The sequence below is a fragment of the Heptranchias perlo genome, chromosome 13 (genome assembly GCF_035084215.1).
Source record: "Heptranchias perlo isolate sHepPer1 chromosome 13, sHepPer1.hap1, whole genome shotgun sequence".
Classification (NCBI taxonomy): Eukaryota; Metazoa; Chordata; class Chondrichthyes; order Hexanchiformes; family Hexanchidae; genus Heptranchias; species Heptranchias perlo.
The window spans coordinates 72719531-72738148 of record NC_090337.1 but is presented as its reverse complement, the minus strand read 5'-3'; the positions used below and the strand labels follow the sequence as shown (position 1 = coordinate 72738148).

Genomic DNA, 18618 nt, shown 5'->3' with positions numbered 1-18618 from the left:
CCGATAGTACCTCACTCCTTTAGTACCTCACTCCGATAGTACCTCACTCCGATAGTACCTCAATCCAATAGTACCTCAATCCGATAGTACCTCACTCCATTAGTACCTCACTCCGTTAGTACCTCACTCTGTTAGTACCTCACTCTGTTAGTACCTCAATCCAATAGTACCTCACTCCGATAGTACCTCACTCTGTTAGTACCTCACTCTGTTAGTACCTCACTCTGTTAGTACCTCACTCCGATAGTACCTCACTCCGATAGTACCTCACTCCATTAGTACCTCACTCTGTTAGTACCTCACTCTGTTAGTACCTCACTCTGTTAGTACCTCAATCCGATAGTGCCTCACTCCGATAGTACCTCACTCCGATAGTACCTCACTCTGTTAGTACCTCACTCCGTTAGTACCTCACTCCGATAGTACCTCACTCCGATAGTACCTCACTCCGATAGTACCTCACTCTGTTAGTACCTCACTCCGTTAGTACCTCACTCCGATAGTACCTCACTCCGATAGTACCTCACTCCGTTAGTACCTCACTCCGATAGTACCTCACTCCATTAGTACCTCACTCCGATAGTACCTCACTCCGATAGTACCTCACTCCGATAGTACCTCACTCCGTTAGTACCTCACTCCGATAGTACCTCACTCCGATAGTACCTCACTCCGATAGTACCTCAATCCAATAGTACCTCACTCCGATAGTACCTCACTCCGTTAGTACCTCACTCCGATAGTACCTCACTCCATTAGTACCTCACTCCGATAGTACCTCACTCCGATAGTACCTCAATCCAATAGTACCTCACTCCGTTAGTACCTCACTCCTTTAGTACCTCACTCCGATAGTGCCTCACTCCGATAGTACCTCACTCCATTAGTACCTCACTCTGTTAGTACCTCACTCTGTTAGTACCTCAATCCGTTAGTACCTCACTCCTTTAGTACCTCACTCGGATAGTACCTCACTCTGTTAGTACCTCACTCTGTTAGTACCTCAATCCGATAGTGCCTCACTCCGATAGTACCTCACTCCGATAGTACCTCACTCCATTAGTACCTCACTCCATTAGTACCTCACTCTGTTAGTACCTCACTCTGTTAGTACCTCAATCCGATAGTGCCTCACTCCGATAGTACCTCACTCCGATAGTACCTCACTCCGATAGTACCTCACTCTGTTAGTACCTCACTCTGTTAGTACCTCACTCCGATAGTACCTCACTCCGATAGTACCTCACTCTGTTAGTACCTCACTCTGTTAGTACCTCAATCCGTTAGTACCTCACTCCGATAGTACCTCACTCCATTAGTACCTCACTCCGTTAGTACCTCACTCTGTTAGTACCTCACTCCGATAGTACCTCACTCCGATAGTACCTCACTCTGTTAGTACCTCACTCCGTTAGTACCTCACTCCGTTAGTACCTCACTCCGATAGTACCTCACTCCGATAGTACCTCACTCCGTTAGTACCTCACTCCGATAGTACCTCACTCCATTAGTACCTCACTCCGATAGTACCTCACTCCGTTAGTACCTCACTCCGATAGTACCTCACTCCATTAGTACCTCACTCCGATAGTACCTCACTCCGATAGTACCTCAATCCAATAGTACCTCACTCCGTTAGTACCTCACTCCGTTAGTACCTCACTCTGTTAGTACCTCAATCCGTTAGTACTTCACTCCGATAGTACCTCACTCCATTAATACCTCACTCTGTTAGTACCTCACTCTGTTAGTACCTCACTCCAATAGTACCTCACTCCGTTAGTACCTCACTCCATTAATACCTCACTCTGTTAGTACCTCACTCTGTTAGTACCTCACTCCTTTAGTACCTCACTCCATTAATACCTCACTGTTAGTACCTCACTCCATTAGTACCTCACTCCGTTAGTACCTCACTCCATTAATACCTCACTCTGTTAGTACCTCACTCTGTTAGTACCTCACTCCTTTAGTACCTCACTCCATTAATACCTCTCTGTTAGTACCTCACTCCATTAGTACCTCAATCCAATAGTACCTCACTCCGATAGTACCTCACTCTGTTAGTACCTCACTCCGATAGTACCTCACTCCATTAGTACCTCACTCCGATCGTACCTCAATCCAATAGTACCTCACTCCGATAGTACCTCACTCCGATAGTACCTCACTCCGATAGTACCTCACTCCGATCGTACCTCAATCCAATAGTGCCTCACTCCGATAGTACCTCACTCTGTTAGTACCTCACTCCGTTAGTACCTCACTCCGTTAGTACCTCACTCCGATAGTGCCTCACTCCGATAGTACCTCACTCCGTTAGTACCTCACTCCGATAGTACCTCACTCCATTAGTACCTCACTCCGATAGTACCTCACTCCGATAGTACCTCACTCTGTTAGTACCTCACTCCATTAGTACCTCACTCCGATAGTACCTCAATCCAATAGTACCTCACTCCGTTAGTACCTCACTCCGATAGTACCTCACTCCATTAGTACCTCACTCCGATAGTACCTCACTCCGATAGTACCTCACTCCGTTAGTACCTCACTCCGTTAGTACCTCACTCTGTTAGTACCTCAATCCGTTAGTACTTCACTCCGATAGTACCTCACTCCATTAATACCTCACTCTGTTAGTACCTCACTCTGTTAGTACCTCACTCCAATAGTACCTCACTCCGTTAGTACCTCACTCCATTAATACCTCACTCTGTTAGTACCTCACTCTGTTAGTACCTCACTCCTTTAGTACCTCACTCCATTAATACCTCACTGTTAGTACCTCACTCCATTAGTACCTCACTCCGATAGTACCTCACTCTGTTAGTACCTCACTCCATTAGTACCTCACTCCGATCGTACCTCAATCCAATAGTACCTCACTCCGATAGTACCTCACTCCGATAGTACCTCACTCCGTTAGTACCTCACTCCGATAGTACCTCACTCCGATAGTACCTCACTCCATTAGTACCTCACTCCGATCGTACCTCAATCCAATAGTACCTCATTCCATTAGTACCTCACTCTGTTAGTACCTCACTCCGATAGTACCTCACTCCGATAGTACCTCACTCCGATAGTACCTCACTCCGATAGTACCTCAATCCAATAGTACCTCACTCCGATAGTACCTCACTCCGATCATACCTCACTCCGATAGTACCTCACTCCGATAGTACCTCACTCCGATAGTACCTCAATCCAATAGTACCTCACTCTGTTAGTACCTCACTCCAATAGTACCTCACTCCGTTAGTACCTCACTCCATTAGTACCTCACTCCATTAATACCTCACTGTTAGTACCTCACTCCATTAATACCTCACTGTTAGTACCTCACTCCATTAATACCTCACTGTTAGTACCTCACTCTGTTAGTACCTCACTCCGATAGTACCTCACTCCATTAGTACCTCACTCCATTAATACCTCACTGTTAGTACCTCACTCCATTAGTACCTCACTCTGTTAGTACCTCACTCCGATAGTACCTCAATCCAATAGTGCCTCACTCCGATAGTACCTCAATCCAATAGTACCTCACTCTGTTAGTACCTTACTCTGTTAGTACCTCACTCCAATAGTACCTCACTCCGTTAGTACCTCACTCCATTGGTACCTCACTCCATTAATACCTCACTGTTAGTACCTCACTCTGTTAGTACCTCACTCCATTAATACCTCACTCTGTTAGTACCTCACTCCGTTAGCACCTCACTCTGTTAGTACCTCACTCCATTAGTACCTCACTCTGTTAGCACCTCACTCTGTTAGTACCTCACTCCATTAATACCTCACTGTTAGTACCTCACTCTGTTAGTACCTCACTCTGTTAGTACCTCACTCCGTTAGCACCTCACTCTGTTAGTACCTCACTCCATTAGTACCTCACTCTGTTAGTACCTCACTCCGTTAGCACCTCACTCTGTTAGTACCTCACTCCATTAGTACCTCACTCTGTTAGCACCTCACTCTGTTAGTACCTCACTCCATTAGTACCTCACTCTGTTAGTACCTCACTCCGTTAGTACCTCACTCCATTAATACCTCACTGTTAGTACCTCACTCCATTCGTACCTCACTCCATTAATACCTCACTGTTAGTACCTCACTCCATTAGTACACCTCACTCTGTTAGTACCTCACTCTGTTAGTACCTCACTCTGTTAGTACCTCACTCCGTTAGTACCTCACTCCGTTAGTACCTCACTCTGTTCGTACCTCACTCCGTTAGTACCTCACTCTGTTAGAGATTCACTCTCTGTCTTTACCAACCTCTGCCCAAGCATGAAAGTAAACCTGACACATTTAGCTGAAGATATTGACGTGAAATCTGATTGTGCCACACAAGGAATGCTCCAATTTACTTCATGAAAGTGAACACGTCAGATTATATCACCTCACAACAAAAACACACTCACTGGGGACAGGAAAGCCCAAGAACCGAATACGTTCCCAGGTATCCAGATCCACAAATTATATTATCGACCCAACTAAAGGCTACGCACAAAAAAAGAGAAAAAGTTGCTTATCAAGTCATAGACATGCTTCAAAAAGGCTTTTATTGATGACAGTGTAATCCACTGATAGCGGGGCTGTGCAGTATCGCACGGTTACATATAGTCCTCACCTGGCTTTAACTGGTCATATAAAAGGATTATTTAGGGATTACACACAAACGTTTTGTTTCTTGCAAACATATCGCTGTAATTTAGTATGTACAGAGATGTGTTGAATGGATGTTAAATGACACTGAAGTGAATCGGATTATTTTTTTATATGGATTGACATTCTTGGGTGGATTTGAGAAAAATGAGCTCATGAAGGTGGACAGTTGCAGTGGATCACAGTAACGGAATCAAGGGGTCGCACTGACATTTTCATAACTGGACTTGTATCCCTGGAGTTTAGAAGGTTGGCAGGTGATTGAATTGAGGTGTTTAAAGTGATAAAGGGATTTGATAGGGTAGATTCAGAGAAACTATTTCCTCTGGTGGAGAAAGTAAGAACAGGGGAGAATCATTTTTAAAATTAGAGCTAAGCCATTCAGGAGTGAAATCAGAGAGCACTTTTTCACATAAAGAGTGGAAATCTGGAACTGTTTCCACAAAGGCTGTGGATGCTGAGGGACAATTGGAATTTACAAGACTGAGATTGATAGATTTTTGTTGGGTAAAGGTATCGAGGGAGATGGAGGAAAGGCGGGTAAATGGAGTTGAGGTACAGATCAGCCACGATCTGATTGGGTTTGTGATAATTGTGTGTTTGTGAACCGAACAATAAAAGTGTGCAGGACCTGAACTGCCTTTAGTTGACTGGGTTAAATTGATGTTGAGAATTGGAAGGGATGATACAAGTACTGGACATCCTGAGACAAGGGGCACTCGATTACAAGGGATATAATATTGCTGCATTCAGGATTAATGTACAAATCTATTTTCAAAGATTCACCAGGAGAATTGATCTTCCTTTGTTTAAACTCACCGATATAGAGCGGAGAATTGGATGGTTCAGCAAAGTCATCCACGTATGAAATGCCAAAGGGTTGAATAGGAACTGTCCCGATGCCCGCCATTAACTGGGCAATGACCATCATTATCCACACACTGCTCATCTCATTGTATTTTTGGTCTGACTTGTCACAAGATTCGTGCCCATGTGTCAGGTTTGTTAACTGACAGGTGGCTGCGTTGGGATGGCTTGCATTCCCTGCAAAGAAAACACATCATTGGTTTCCACAGATTTTATTTCTCTATTTTTAGTGTTTTCTTTCATCTTGTGATTGATACAGAAACTGGGGTTGATTTTAGCACTCCTGGTGCAGGGGGTTTGTTATGTTGTGTTGTGATGATGATGATGCAGGGCGTTGTGTGGGAACTGCCCCATAAATCATAGAATCATAGAATGATACAGCACAGAAGGAGGCCATTTGGCCCATTGTGCCTGTACAGGCTCTTTGAAAGAGCTATCCAATTAGTCCCACTCCCTGCTCTTTCCCCACAGCCCTGTAAATTTTCCCCTTCAAGTATTTTTGAAAGTTATTATTGAATCTGCTTCCACCACCCTTTCAGGCAATGCATTCCAGATCATAACAACTCGCTGCGTAAAAAACATTTCTCCTCATGTCGCCTCTGGTTCTTTTGCCAATTATCTTAAATCTGTGTCCTCTGGTTACCGACCCTTCTGCCAGTTTCTCTTTATTTACTCTATCAAAACCCTTCATGATTTTGAACACTTCTATCAAATCTCTTCTTAACCTTCTCTGCTCTAAGGAGAACAACCCCAGCTTCTCCAGTCTCTCCACTGGAGAGAAATCACTGGAGAGATGGGATTAGCTGCTTAATCACCTCAGTAATATTAAAGGAAAGCACATCAGATGTTAAGAAACTTGGCCAGGTTGAAAGGAATTCCTTTTTGTTAATTCATTTTTGGGATGTGGGCGTCACTGGCAAGGTCGACATTTATTGCCCATCCCTAATTGCCCTTGAGAAGGTGGTGGTGAGCCGCCTTCTTGAACCACTGCAGTCCATGTGGTGAAGGTTCTCCCACAGTGCTGTTAGGAAGGGAGTTCCAGGATTTTGACCCAGCGACAATGAAGGAACGGCGATATATTTCCAAGTCGGGATGGTGTGTGACTTGGAGGGGAACGTGCAGGTGGTGTTGTTCCCATGTGCCTGCTGCTCTCGTCCTTCTAGGTGGTAGAGGTCGCGGGTTTGGGAGGTGCTGTCGAAGAAGCCTTGGCGAGTTGCTGCAGTGCATCCTGTGGATGGTATACACTGCAGTGCCGGTGGTGGAGGGAGTGAATGTTTATGGTGGTGGATGGGGTGCCAACCAAGTGGGCTGCTTTGTCCTGGATAGTGTCAAGCTTCTTGAGTGTTGTTGGAGCTGCACTCATCCAGGTAAGTGGAGAATATTCCATCACACTCCTGACTTGTGCCTTGTAGATGGTGGAAAGGCTTTGGGGAGTCAGGAGGTGAGTCACTCACCGCAGAATACCCAGCCTCTGACCTGCTTTTATAGCCACAATATTTATGTGGCTGGTCCAGTTAAGTTTCTGGTCAATGGTGACCTCTAGGATGTTGATGGTGGGGGATTCGGTGATGGTAATGCCATTGAATGTCAAGGGGAGGTGGTTAGACTCTCTCTTGTTGGAGATGGTCATTGCCTGGCACTTGTCTGGCACGAATGTTACTTGCCACTTATCAGCTCAAGCTACACTAATTGATGTAAATCATAAAATTAACACCTGATTCAAACATTGGAATAAGATTCCAGCCTGTTTTGTGATATCTGGTCATTTATTTCATTGCTCTTTGTGGGATCTTGCTGTGCACAAATCAGCTGATGCGTTTCTTACATTAAGACAGTGGCTACACTTTGAAAGTACTTCATTGGTTGTAAAGTGTTTTGTGACGGCCTGAGGTTCTGAGAGGCACTATAGAAATACAAGGCTTTATTTAATTCTTTCTTTGATTGAGAAGAATATATTTTTGCAACTCGTCTTCAATCTCCAAAAATATCAAGTTACTCAAGATTACTGCAGCTGGCAAGAATTGGGTGAGCGATAACTGTGGCCATTCTGTGGCAACTAAATCAAAGGAGCTGGTATGTTCGCTGCTAACACAGGAATTAACCCACCTAATTGGTCTGCTTTTGGTCACCCCTCCTAATGTCTCCTTCTTTGGCTCAGTCTGATTACACCTCTGTGAAATGCCTTTCAACCTTTTCCTACATTAAAGGCACTAGTTGTTGATGTAATTAATATGCCATTAATTTCTGGGCAACCTATCAGCTAAGGAGTTGGGGCAAAAGCTACAATACTGCATTTACTGGATTTACTGCATTTATTGTATTTACTGTATTTACAGCATTTATTGTATTTACTGTATTTACAGCATTTATTGTATGTACAGCATTTACAGAATTTATTGTATTTACAGAATTTACTGTATTTACAGCATTTATTATATGTACTGTATTTATTGTATTTACTTCATTTATTGTATTTACAGCATTTAATGTATTTACATAATTTATTGTATTTACAGAATTTACTGTATTTACAGCATTTAATGTATTTACAGCATTTATTGTATTTACTGCATTTATTGTATGTACTGCATTCACTGTATTTACAGCATTTATTATATGTAATGTATTTATTGTATTTACTGGATTTATTGTATTTACAGCATTTATTGCATTTACTGCATTTACAGCATTTATTGTATTTACTGCATTTACTGTATTTACTGCATTTATTGAATTTACAACATTTACTGCATTTATTATATTTACTGCACTTATTGTATTTACTGCACTTACTGCATTTACTGCATTTGTTGTATTTACTGTATTTATTGTATTTACTGCATTTACTGTATTTATTGTATTTACAGCATTTACTGTATTTACAGCAATTACTGTATGTGCTGTAATTATTGTATTTCCTGCATTTATTGTATTTACTGCATTTACAGCATTTACTGTATTTACAGCATTTATTGTATTTACTGCATTTATTGTATTTACTGCATTAATTGTATTGACTGCATTTATTGTATTTACAACATTTACTGCATTTATTGTATTTACTGCATTTATATTATTTGCAGCATTTACTGTATTTACAGCATTTATTGTATTTACTGCATTTACTGTATTTACTGCATTTATTGCATTTACAACATTTACTGCATTTATTGTATGTACTGTATTTATTGTATTTACTGCATTTAATGTATTTAAAGCATATATTGTATGGACTGCATTTATTGTATTTACTGCATTTATTATATTTACTGAATTTATTGTATTTACTGTATTTATTGTATGTACTGCATTTACTGTATTTACAGAATTTATTGTATTTACTGCATTTATTGTATTTCCTGCATTTACTGTATTTGTTGTATGTACTGCATATACTGCATTTATTGCATTTACTGCATTTATTGTATTTACAGCATTTATTGTATTTACTGTATTTACTGCATTTACTGTATTTACTACATTTATTGTATTTACTGAATTTACTGCATTTATTGTGTGTACTGCATTTACTGTATTTACAGAATTTATTGTATTTACTGCATATATTCCTATTTACTGCATTTACTATATTTACAGCATTTACTGTGGGTACTGTAATTATTGTATTTCCTGCATTTATTGTATTTATTGTATTTACTGCATTTACAGCATTTATTGTATTTACTGCATTTACAGCATTTATTATATTTACTGCATTTATTTTATTTACTGCACTTTCTGAATTTACAGCATTTACTGCATTTGTTGTATTTGCAGCATTTACTGTATTTATTGTATTTACTGCATTTTCTGTATTTACTGCATTTACTGCATTTATTGTATTTACAGCATTTACTGCATTTACTGTATTTACTGCATTTATTGTATTTACTGCATTTACTGGATTTAATGCATTTATTGTGTTTACTGCATTTACAGTATTTACAGAATTTATTGTATTTACTGCATTTACTGCATTGTATTTACTGCATTTACTGCATTTCCTGAATTTACTGTATTTGCAGAATTTATTGTATGTACTGCATTTATTGTATTTACTGCATTTGCAGTATTTACAGAATTGATTGTATTTACTGAATTTACTGAATTTACTGCATTTATTGTATTTACTGCATTTATTGTATTTTCAGCATTTACTGTATTTACTGCATTTATTATATTTACTGCATTTACTGAATTTATTGTATTTACAGCATGTTCTGTAATTACTGCATTTATTGTATTTACTGCATTGATTGAAGTTAATGTATTTACAGCATTCACTGTATTTACTGCATTTATTGTATTTACTGCATTTACTGTAATTACTGCATTTATTGTATTTACAGCATTTACTGTATTTACTGCATTGATTGTATTCACTGCATTTACTGTATTTACTGCATTTATTGTAATTACAGCATTTACTGTATTTACAGCATTTATTGAATTTGCTGCATTTACTGCATTTTATTTATTTACTGCATTTGCTGTATTTACAGAATGTATTGTATTCACTGCATTTATTGTATTTACTGCATTTACTGTATTTACAGCATTTATTTATTTACATCATTTACTGTATTTAATGTTTTGACTGCATGTTCTGTATTTACTGCATTGTATTTACTGCATTTACTGCATTTATTGTATTTGCTGCATTTACTGTATTTACAGAATTTATTGTATTTACTGCATTTATTCTAATTACTGCATTTACGGTATGAAGAGCATTTATTTATTTACATCATTTACTGTATTTAATGTATTGACTGCATTTTCTGTATTTACTGCATTTACTGCATTGTATTTTCTGCATTTACTGCATTTATTGTATTTACTGCATTTACTGTATTTACTGCATTTACTGCTTTTATTGTATTTACATCATTTATTATATGTACTGTATTTATTATATTTACTGCATTCACTTTATTTATTGTTTTACAGCATTTACTGTATTTAATGTATTTATTGTATGTGCTGTATTTACTGCATTTACAGTATTTACAGAATTTATTGTATTTACTGCACTTACTGCATTTACTGAATTTATTGAATTTACTGCATTCATTGTATTTTCAGCATTTGCTGTATTTACTGCATTTATTATATTTACTGCATTTACTGAATTTATTGTATTTACAGCATTTATTGTATTTACTGCATTTACTGTATTTAATGTATTTACTGCATTTATTGTATTTACTGCATTTACTGAAGTTATTGTATTTACAGCATTTACTGTATTTACTGCATTTATTGTATTTTCTGCATTTACTGCATTTCCTGTATTTACTGTATTTATTGTATGTACTGCATTTATTGTATTTACTGCATTTATTGTATTTACTGCATTCACTGGATTTATTGTATTTACTGCATTTACGTTACTTACAGAATGCCTTGTATTTACTGCATTTACTGAAGTTATTGTATTTACAGCATTTACTGCATTTATTGTATTTGCTGCATTTCCTGCATTTACTGTATTAGCAGAATTTATTGTATTTACTGCATTTATTGTATTTACTGCATTTGCAGTATTTACACAATTTATTGTATTTACTGAATTTACTGCATTTACTGCATTTATTGTATTTACTGCATTTATTGTATTGACTGCATTTATTGTATTTACTGCATTTACTGGATTTATTGTATTTACTGCATTTACGTTATTTACAGAATGCCTTGAATTTACTGCATTTACTGAAGTTATTGTATTTACAGCATTTACTGTAATTACTGCATTTATTGTATTTACTACATTTAACGCATTGATTTTATTTACTGCATTTCCTGCATTTATTGTATTTACAGCATTTACTGTGTTTACAGCATTTATTGTATTTACTGCATTTACTGTATTTACAGAATTTATTGTATTTTCAGCATTTACTGTATTTACTGCATTTATTATATTTACTGCATTTACTGAATTTATTGTATTTACAGCATGTTCTGTATTTACTGCATTTATTGTATTTAGTGCGTTTACTGCATTTATTGTATTTACAGCAGTTATTGTATTTACTGCATTTACTGTGTTAACTGCATTTATTGTATTTACAGCATTTACTGTATTTACTGCATTTATTGTATTTACTGCGTTTAATGCATTTATTGTATTTACAGCATTTACTGCATTTACTGGATTACTGCATTTGTTGTATTTACAGCATTTACTGTAATTACAGCATTTATTGTATTTACTGCATTTACTGCATTTATTGTATTTACTGGCATTTACTGAATTTACAGAATGTATTGTATTTACTTCATTTATTGTATTTACTGCATTTACTGTATTTACATCATTTATTTACTTACAGCATTTACTGTATTTAATGTATTGACTGCATTTTCTGTATTTACTGCATTTATTGTATAGACTGCATTTATTGTATTTACGGCATTTACTGGATTTATTGTATTTACTGCATTTACGTTATTTACAGAATGCATTGTATTTACTGCATTTACTTAAGTTATTGTATTTACAGCATTTACTGTAATTACTGCATTTATTGTATTTACTACATTTAACGCATTGATTTTATTTACTGCATTTCCTGCATTTATTGTATTTACAGCATTTACTGTGTTTACAGCATTTATTGTATTTACTGCATTTACTGTATTTACAGAATTTATTGTATTTACTGCATTTATTGTATTAACTGCATTTGCTATATTTACAGAATTTATTGTATTTATTGCATTTATTGTATGTACTGCATTTACTGTATTTACAGAATTTATTGTATTTACTGCATTTATTGTATTTACTGCATTTACTATATTTACAGAATTTATTGTATTTACTGCATTTATTGTATTTACAGTATTTACTGCATTTATTGTATGTACTGCATTTATTGTATTTACTGCATTTACTGCATTTATTGTATTTACAGCATTTACTGTATTTATTGTATTTACAGCATTTACTGTATTTATTGTATTTACAGCATTTACTGTATTTACTGCATTTATTGCATTTACTGTATTTACTGTATTGATTTTTTGTACTGCATTTATTGTATTTACTGCATTTACTAGATTTACTGCATTTATTGTATTTAGTGCGTTTACTGCATTTATTGTATTTACAGCAGTTATTGTATTTACTGCATTTACTGTGTTAACTGCATTTATTGTATTTACAGCATTTACTGGATTTACTGCATTTGTTTTATTTACAGCATTTACTGTACTTACAGCATTTATTGTATTTACTGCATTTACTGCATTTATTGTATTTACTGGCATTTACTGTATTTACAGAATGTATTGTATTTACTTCATTTATTGTATTTACTGCATTTACTGTATTTACCGCATTTATTTATTTACAGCATTTACTGTATTTAATGTATTGACTGCATTTTCTGTATTTACTGCATTTATTGTATTGACTGCATTTATTGTATTTACTGCATTTACTGGATTTATTGTATTTACTGCATTTACTGTATTTACAGAATGCCTTGTATTTACTGCATTTACTGAAGTTATTGTATTTACAGCATTTACTGTAATTACTGCATTTATTGTATTTACTGCATTTAACACATTGATTTTATTTACTGCATTTCCTGCATTTATTGTATTTACAGCATTTACTGTATTTACAGCATTTATTGTATTTACTGCAATTATTGTATTTACTGCATTTACTATATTTACAGAATTTATTGTATTTACTGCATTTATTGTATGTACTGCATTTACTGTATTTACAGAATTTATTGTATTTACTGCATTTATTGTATTTACTGCATTTATTGTATTTACTGCATTTAATGGATTTACTGCATTTATTGTATTTACTGCTTTTAATGCATTTATTGTATTTACTGCAGTTATTGTATTTACTGCATTTACTGTGTGAACTGCATTTATTGTATTTACAGCATTTACTGCATTTATTGTATTTACTGCGTTTAATGCATTTATTGTATTTACAGCATTTACTGTATTTACTGCATTGATTGTATTCACTGCATTTACTGGATTTACTGCATTTGTTTTATTTACAGCATTTACTGTACTTACAGCATTTATTGTATTTACTGCATTTCCTGCATTTATTGTATTTACTGCATTTACTGTATTTACAGAATTTATTGTATTTACTGCAATTATTGTATTTACTGCATTTACTATATTTACAGAATTTATTGTATTTACTGCATTTATTGTATGTACTGCATTTACTGTATTTACAGAATTTATTGTATTTACTGCAGTTATTGTATTTACTGCATTTACTATATTTAAAGAATTTATTGTATTTACTGCATTTATTGTATTTACAGCATTTACTGTGTTTACAGCATTTATTGTATTTACTGCATTTACTGTATTTACAGAATTTATTGTATTTTCAGCATTTACTGTATTTACTGCATTTATTATATTTACTGCATTTACTGAATTTATTGTATTTACAGCATGTTCTGTATTTACTGCATGTATTGTATTTAGTGTGTTTACTGCATTTATTGTATTTACAGCAGTTATTGTATTTACTGCATTTACTGTGTTAACTGCATTTATTGTATTTACAGCATTTACTGTATTTACTGCATTTATTGTATTTACTGCATTTAATGCATTTATTGTATTTACAGCATTTACTGTATATACTGCATTGATTGTATTCACTGCATTTACTGGATTACTGCATTTGTTGTATTTATAGCATTTACTGTACTTACAGCACTTATTGTATTTACTGCATTTACTGCATTTATTGTATTTACTGGCATTTACTGAATTTACAGAATGTATTGTATTTACTTCATTTATTGTATTTACTGCATTTACTGTGTTTACAGCATTTATTTATTTACAGCATTTACTGTATTTAATGTATTGACTGCATTTTCTGTATTTACTGCATTTATTGTATTGACTGCATTTATTGTATTTACAGCATTTACTGGATTTATTGTATTTACTGCATTTACGTTATTTACAGAATGCATTGTATTTACTGCATTTACTTAAGTTATTGTATTTACAGCATTTACTGTAATTACTGCATTTATTGTATTTACTACATTTAACGCATTGATTTTATTTACTGCATTTCCTGCATTTATTGTATTTACAGCATTTACTGTGTTTACAGCATTTATTGTATTTACTGCATTTACTGTATTTACAGAATTTATTGTATTTACTGCATTTATTGTATTAACTGCATTTGCTATATTTACAGAATTTATTGTATTTACTGCATTTATTGTATGTACTGCATTTACTGTATTTACAGAATTTATTGTATTTACTGCATTTATTGTATTTACTGCATTTACTATATTTACAGAATTTATTGTATTTACTGCATTTATTGTATTTACAGTATTTACTGCATTTATTGTATGTACTGCATTTATTGTATTTACTGCATTTACTGCATTTATTGTATTTACAGCATTTACTGTATTTATTGTATTTACAGCATTTACTGTATTTACTGCATTTATTGCATTTTCTGTATTTACTGTATTGATTTTTTGTACTGCATTTATTGTATTTACTGCATTTACTAGATTTACTGCATTTATTGTATTTCGTGCATTTACTGCATTTATTGTATTGACAGCAGTTACTGTATTTACTGCATTTACTGTGTTAACTGCATTTATTGTATTTACAGCATTTACTGTATTTACTGCATTTATTGTATTTACTGCGTTTAAAGCATTTATTGTATTTACAGCATTTACTGTATTTACTGCATTGATTGTATTCACTGCATTTACTGGATTTACTGCATTTGTTTTATTTACAGCATTTACTGTACTTACAGCATTTATTGTATTTACTGCATTTACTGCATTTATTGTATTTACTGGCATTTACTGTATTTACAGAATGTATTGTATTTACTTCATTTATTGTATTTACTGCATTTACTGTATTTACCGCATTTATTTATTTACAGCATTTACTGTATTTAATGTATTGACTGCATTTTCTGTATTTACTGCATTTATTGTATTGACTGCATTTATTGTATTTACTGCATTTACTGGATTTATTGTATTTACTGCATTTATTGTATGTACTGCATTTATTGTATTTACTGCATTTACTGAAGTTATTGTATTTACAGCATTTACTGTAATTGCTGCATTTATTGTATTTACTACATTTAACACATTGATTTTATTTACTGCATTTCCTGCATTTATTGTATTTACAGCATTTACTGTATTTACAGCATTTATTGTATTTACTGCAATTATTGTATTTACTGCATTTACTATATTTACAGAATTTATTGTATTTACTGCATTTATTGTATGTACTGCATTTACTGTATTTACAGAATTTATTGTATTTACTGCATTTATTGTATTTACTGCATTTACTGCATTTATTGTATTTACTGCATTTAATGGATTTACTGCATTTATTGTATTTACTGCTTTTAATGCATTTATTGTATTTACTGCAGTTATTGTATTTACTGCATTTACTGTGTGAACTGCATTTATTGTATTTACAGCATTTACTGCAATTATTGTATTTACTGCGTTTAATGCATTTATTGTATTTACAGCATTTACTGTATTTACTGCATTGATTGTATTCACTGCATTTACTGGATTTACTGCATTTGTTTTATTTACAGCATTTACTGTACTTACAGCATTTATTGTATTTACTGCATTTCCTGCATTTGTTGTATTTACTGCATTTACTGTATTTACAGAATTTATTGTATTTACTGCAATTATTGTATTTACTGCATTTACTATATTTACAGAATTTATTGTATTTACTGCATTTATTGTATGTACTGCATTTACTGTATTTACAGAATTTATTGTATTTACTGCATTTATTGTATTTACTGCATTTAGTATATTTACAGAATTTATTGTATTTACTGCATTTATTGTATTTTCACCATTTACTGTATTTACTGCATTTATTATATATACTGCATTTACTGAATTTATTGTACTTAAAGCATTTATTGTATTTACTGCATTTATTATATTTACTGCATTTACTGAATTTATTGTATTTACAGGAATTTAATGTATTTGCTGCATTTACTGTATTTAATGTATTTACTGCATTTATTGAATTTACTGCATTTACTGAAGTTATCGTATTTACAGCATTTACTGTATTTACTGCATTTATTGTATGTACTGCATTTAATGTATTTACAGCATATATTGTATGGACTGCATTTATTGTATTTACTGCATTTATTATATTTACTGAATTTATTGTATTTACTGTATTTATTGTATGTACTGCATTTACTGTATTTACAGAATTTATTGTATTTACTGCATTTATTGTATTTACTGCATTTACTGCATTTCCTGCATTTACTGTATTAGCAGAATTTATTGTATTTACTGCATTTATTGTATTTACTGCATTTGCAGTATTTACAGAATTTATTGTATTTACTGCATTTATTGTATGTACTGCATTTACTGTATTTACAGAATTTATTGTATTTACTGCATTTATTGTATTTACTGCATTTACTGCATTTATTGTATTTACTGCATTTAATGGATTTACTGCATTTATTGTATTTACTGCTTTTAATGCATTTATTGTATTTACTGCAGTTATTGTATTTACTGCATTTACTGTGTGAACTGCATTTATTGTATTTACAGCATTTACTGCAATTATTGTATTTACTGCGTTTAATGCATTTATTGTATTTACAGCATTTACTGTATTTACTGCATTGATTGTATTCACTGCATTTACTGGATTTACTGCATTTGTTTTATTTACAGCATTTACTGTACTTACAGCATTTATTGTATTTACTGCATTTCCTGCATTTATTGTATTTACTGCATTTACTGTATTTACAGAATTTATTGTATTTACTGCAATTATTGTATTTACTGCATTTACTATATTTACAGAATTTATTGTATTTACTGCATTTATTGTATGTACTGCATTTACTGTATTTACAGAATTTATTGTATTTACTGCATTTATTGTATTTACTGCATTTAGTATATTTACAGAATTTATTGTATTTACTGCATTTATTGCATTTTCACCATTTACTGTATTTACTGCATTTATTATATATACTGCATTTACTGAATTTATTGTACTTAAAGCATTTATTGTATTTACTGCATTTATTATATTTACTGCATTTACTGAATTTATTGTATTTACAGGAATTTAATGTATTTGCTGCATTTACTGTATTTAATGTATTTACTGCATTTATTGAATTTACTGCATTTACTGAAGTTATCGTATTTACAGCATTTACTGTATTTACTGCATTTATTGTATGTACTGCATTTAATGTATTTACAGCATATATTGTATGGACTGCATTTATTGTATTTACTGCATTTATTATATTTACTGAATTTATTGTATTTACTGTATTTATTGTATGTACTGCATTTACTGTATTTACAGAATTTATTGTATTTACTGCATTTATTGTATTTACTGCATTTACTGCATTTCCTGCATTTACTGTATTAGCAGAATTTATTGTATTTACTGCATTTATTGTATTTACTGCATTTGCAGTATTTACACAATTTATTGTATTTACTGAATTTACTGCATTTACTGCATTTATTGTATTTACTGCATTTATTGTATTGACTGCATTTATTGTATTTACTGCATTTACTGGATTTATTGTATTTACTGCATTTACGTTATTTACAGAATGCCTTGAATTTACTGCATTTACTGAAGTTATTGTATTTACAGCATTTACTGTAATTACTGCATTTATTGTATTTACTACATTTAACGCATTGATTTTATTTACTGCATTTCCTGCATTTATTGTATTTACAGCATTTACTGTGTTTACAGCATTTATTGTATTTACTGCATTTACTGTATTTACAGAATTTATTGTATTTTCAGCATTTACTGTATTTACTGCATTTATTATATTTACTGCATTTACTGAATTTATTGTATTTACAGCATGTTCTGTATTTACTGCATGTATTGTATTTAGTGTGTTTACTGCATTTATTGTATTTACAGCAGTTATTGTATTTACTGCATTTACTG

General features: G+C 33.3%; 1 protein-coding gene across 2 annotated transcripts in view; it reads right to left on the bottom strand.

Annotated features, from left to right (window-relative positions):
- The window catches only part of LOC137331699 (solute carrier organic anion transporter family member 2A1-like), a 323160-nt gene that overhangs the window by 158077 nt on the left and 146465 nt on the right, over window positions 1–18618 (bottom strand). For both annotated transcript variants that reach the window (XM_067995691.1, XM_067995692.1), the window contains one exon: window positions 5494–5718. In XM_067995691.1, coding sequence (XP_067851792.1) covers window positions 5494–5718 — 225 coding nt within the window. The remainder of the gene's footprint in view (window positions 1–5493; window positions 5719–18618) is intronic.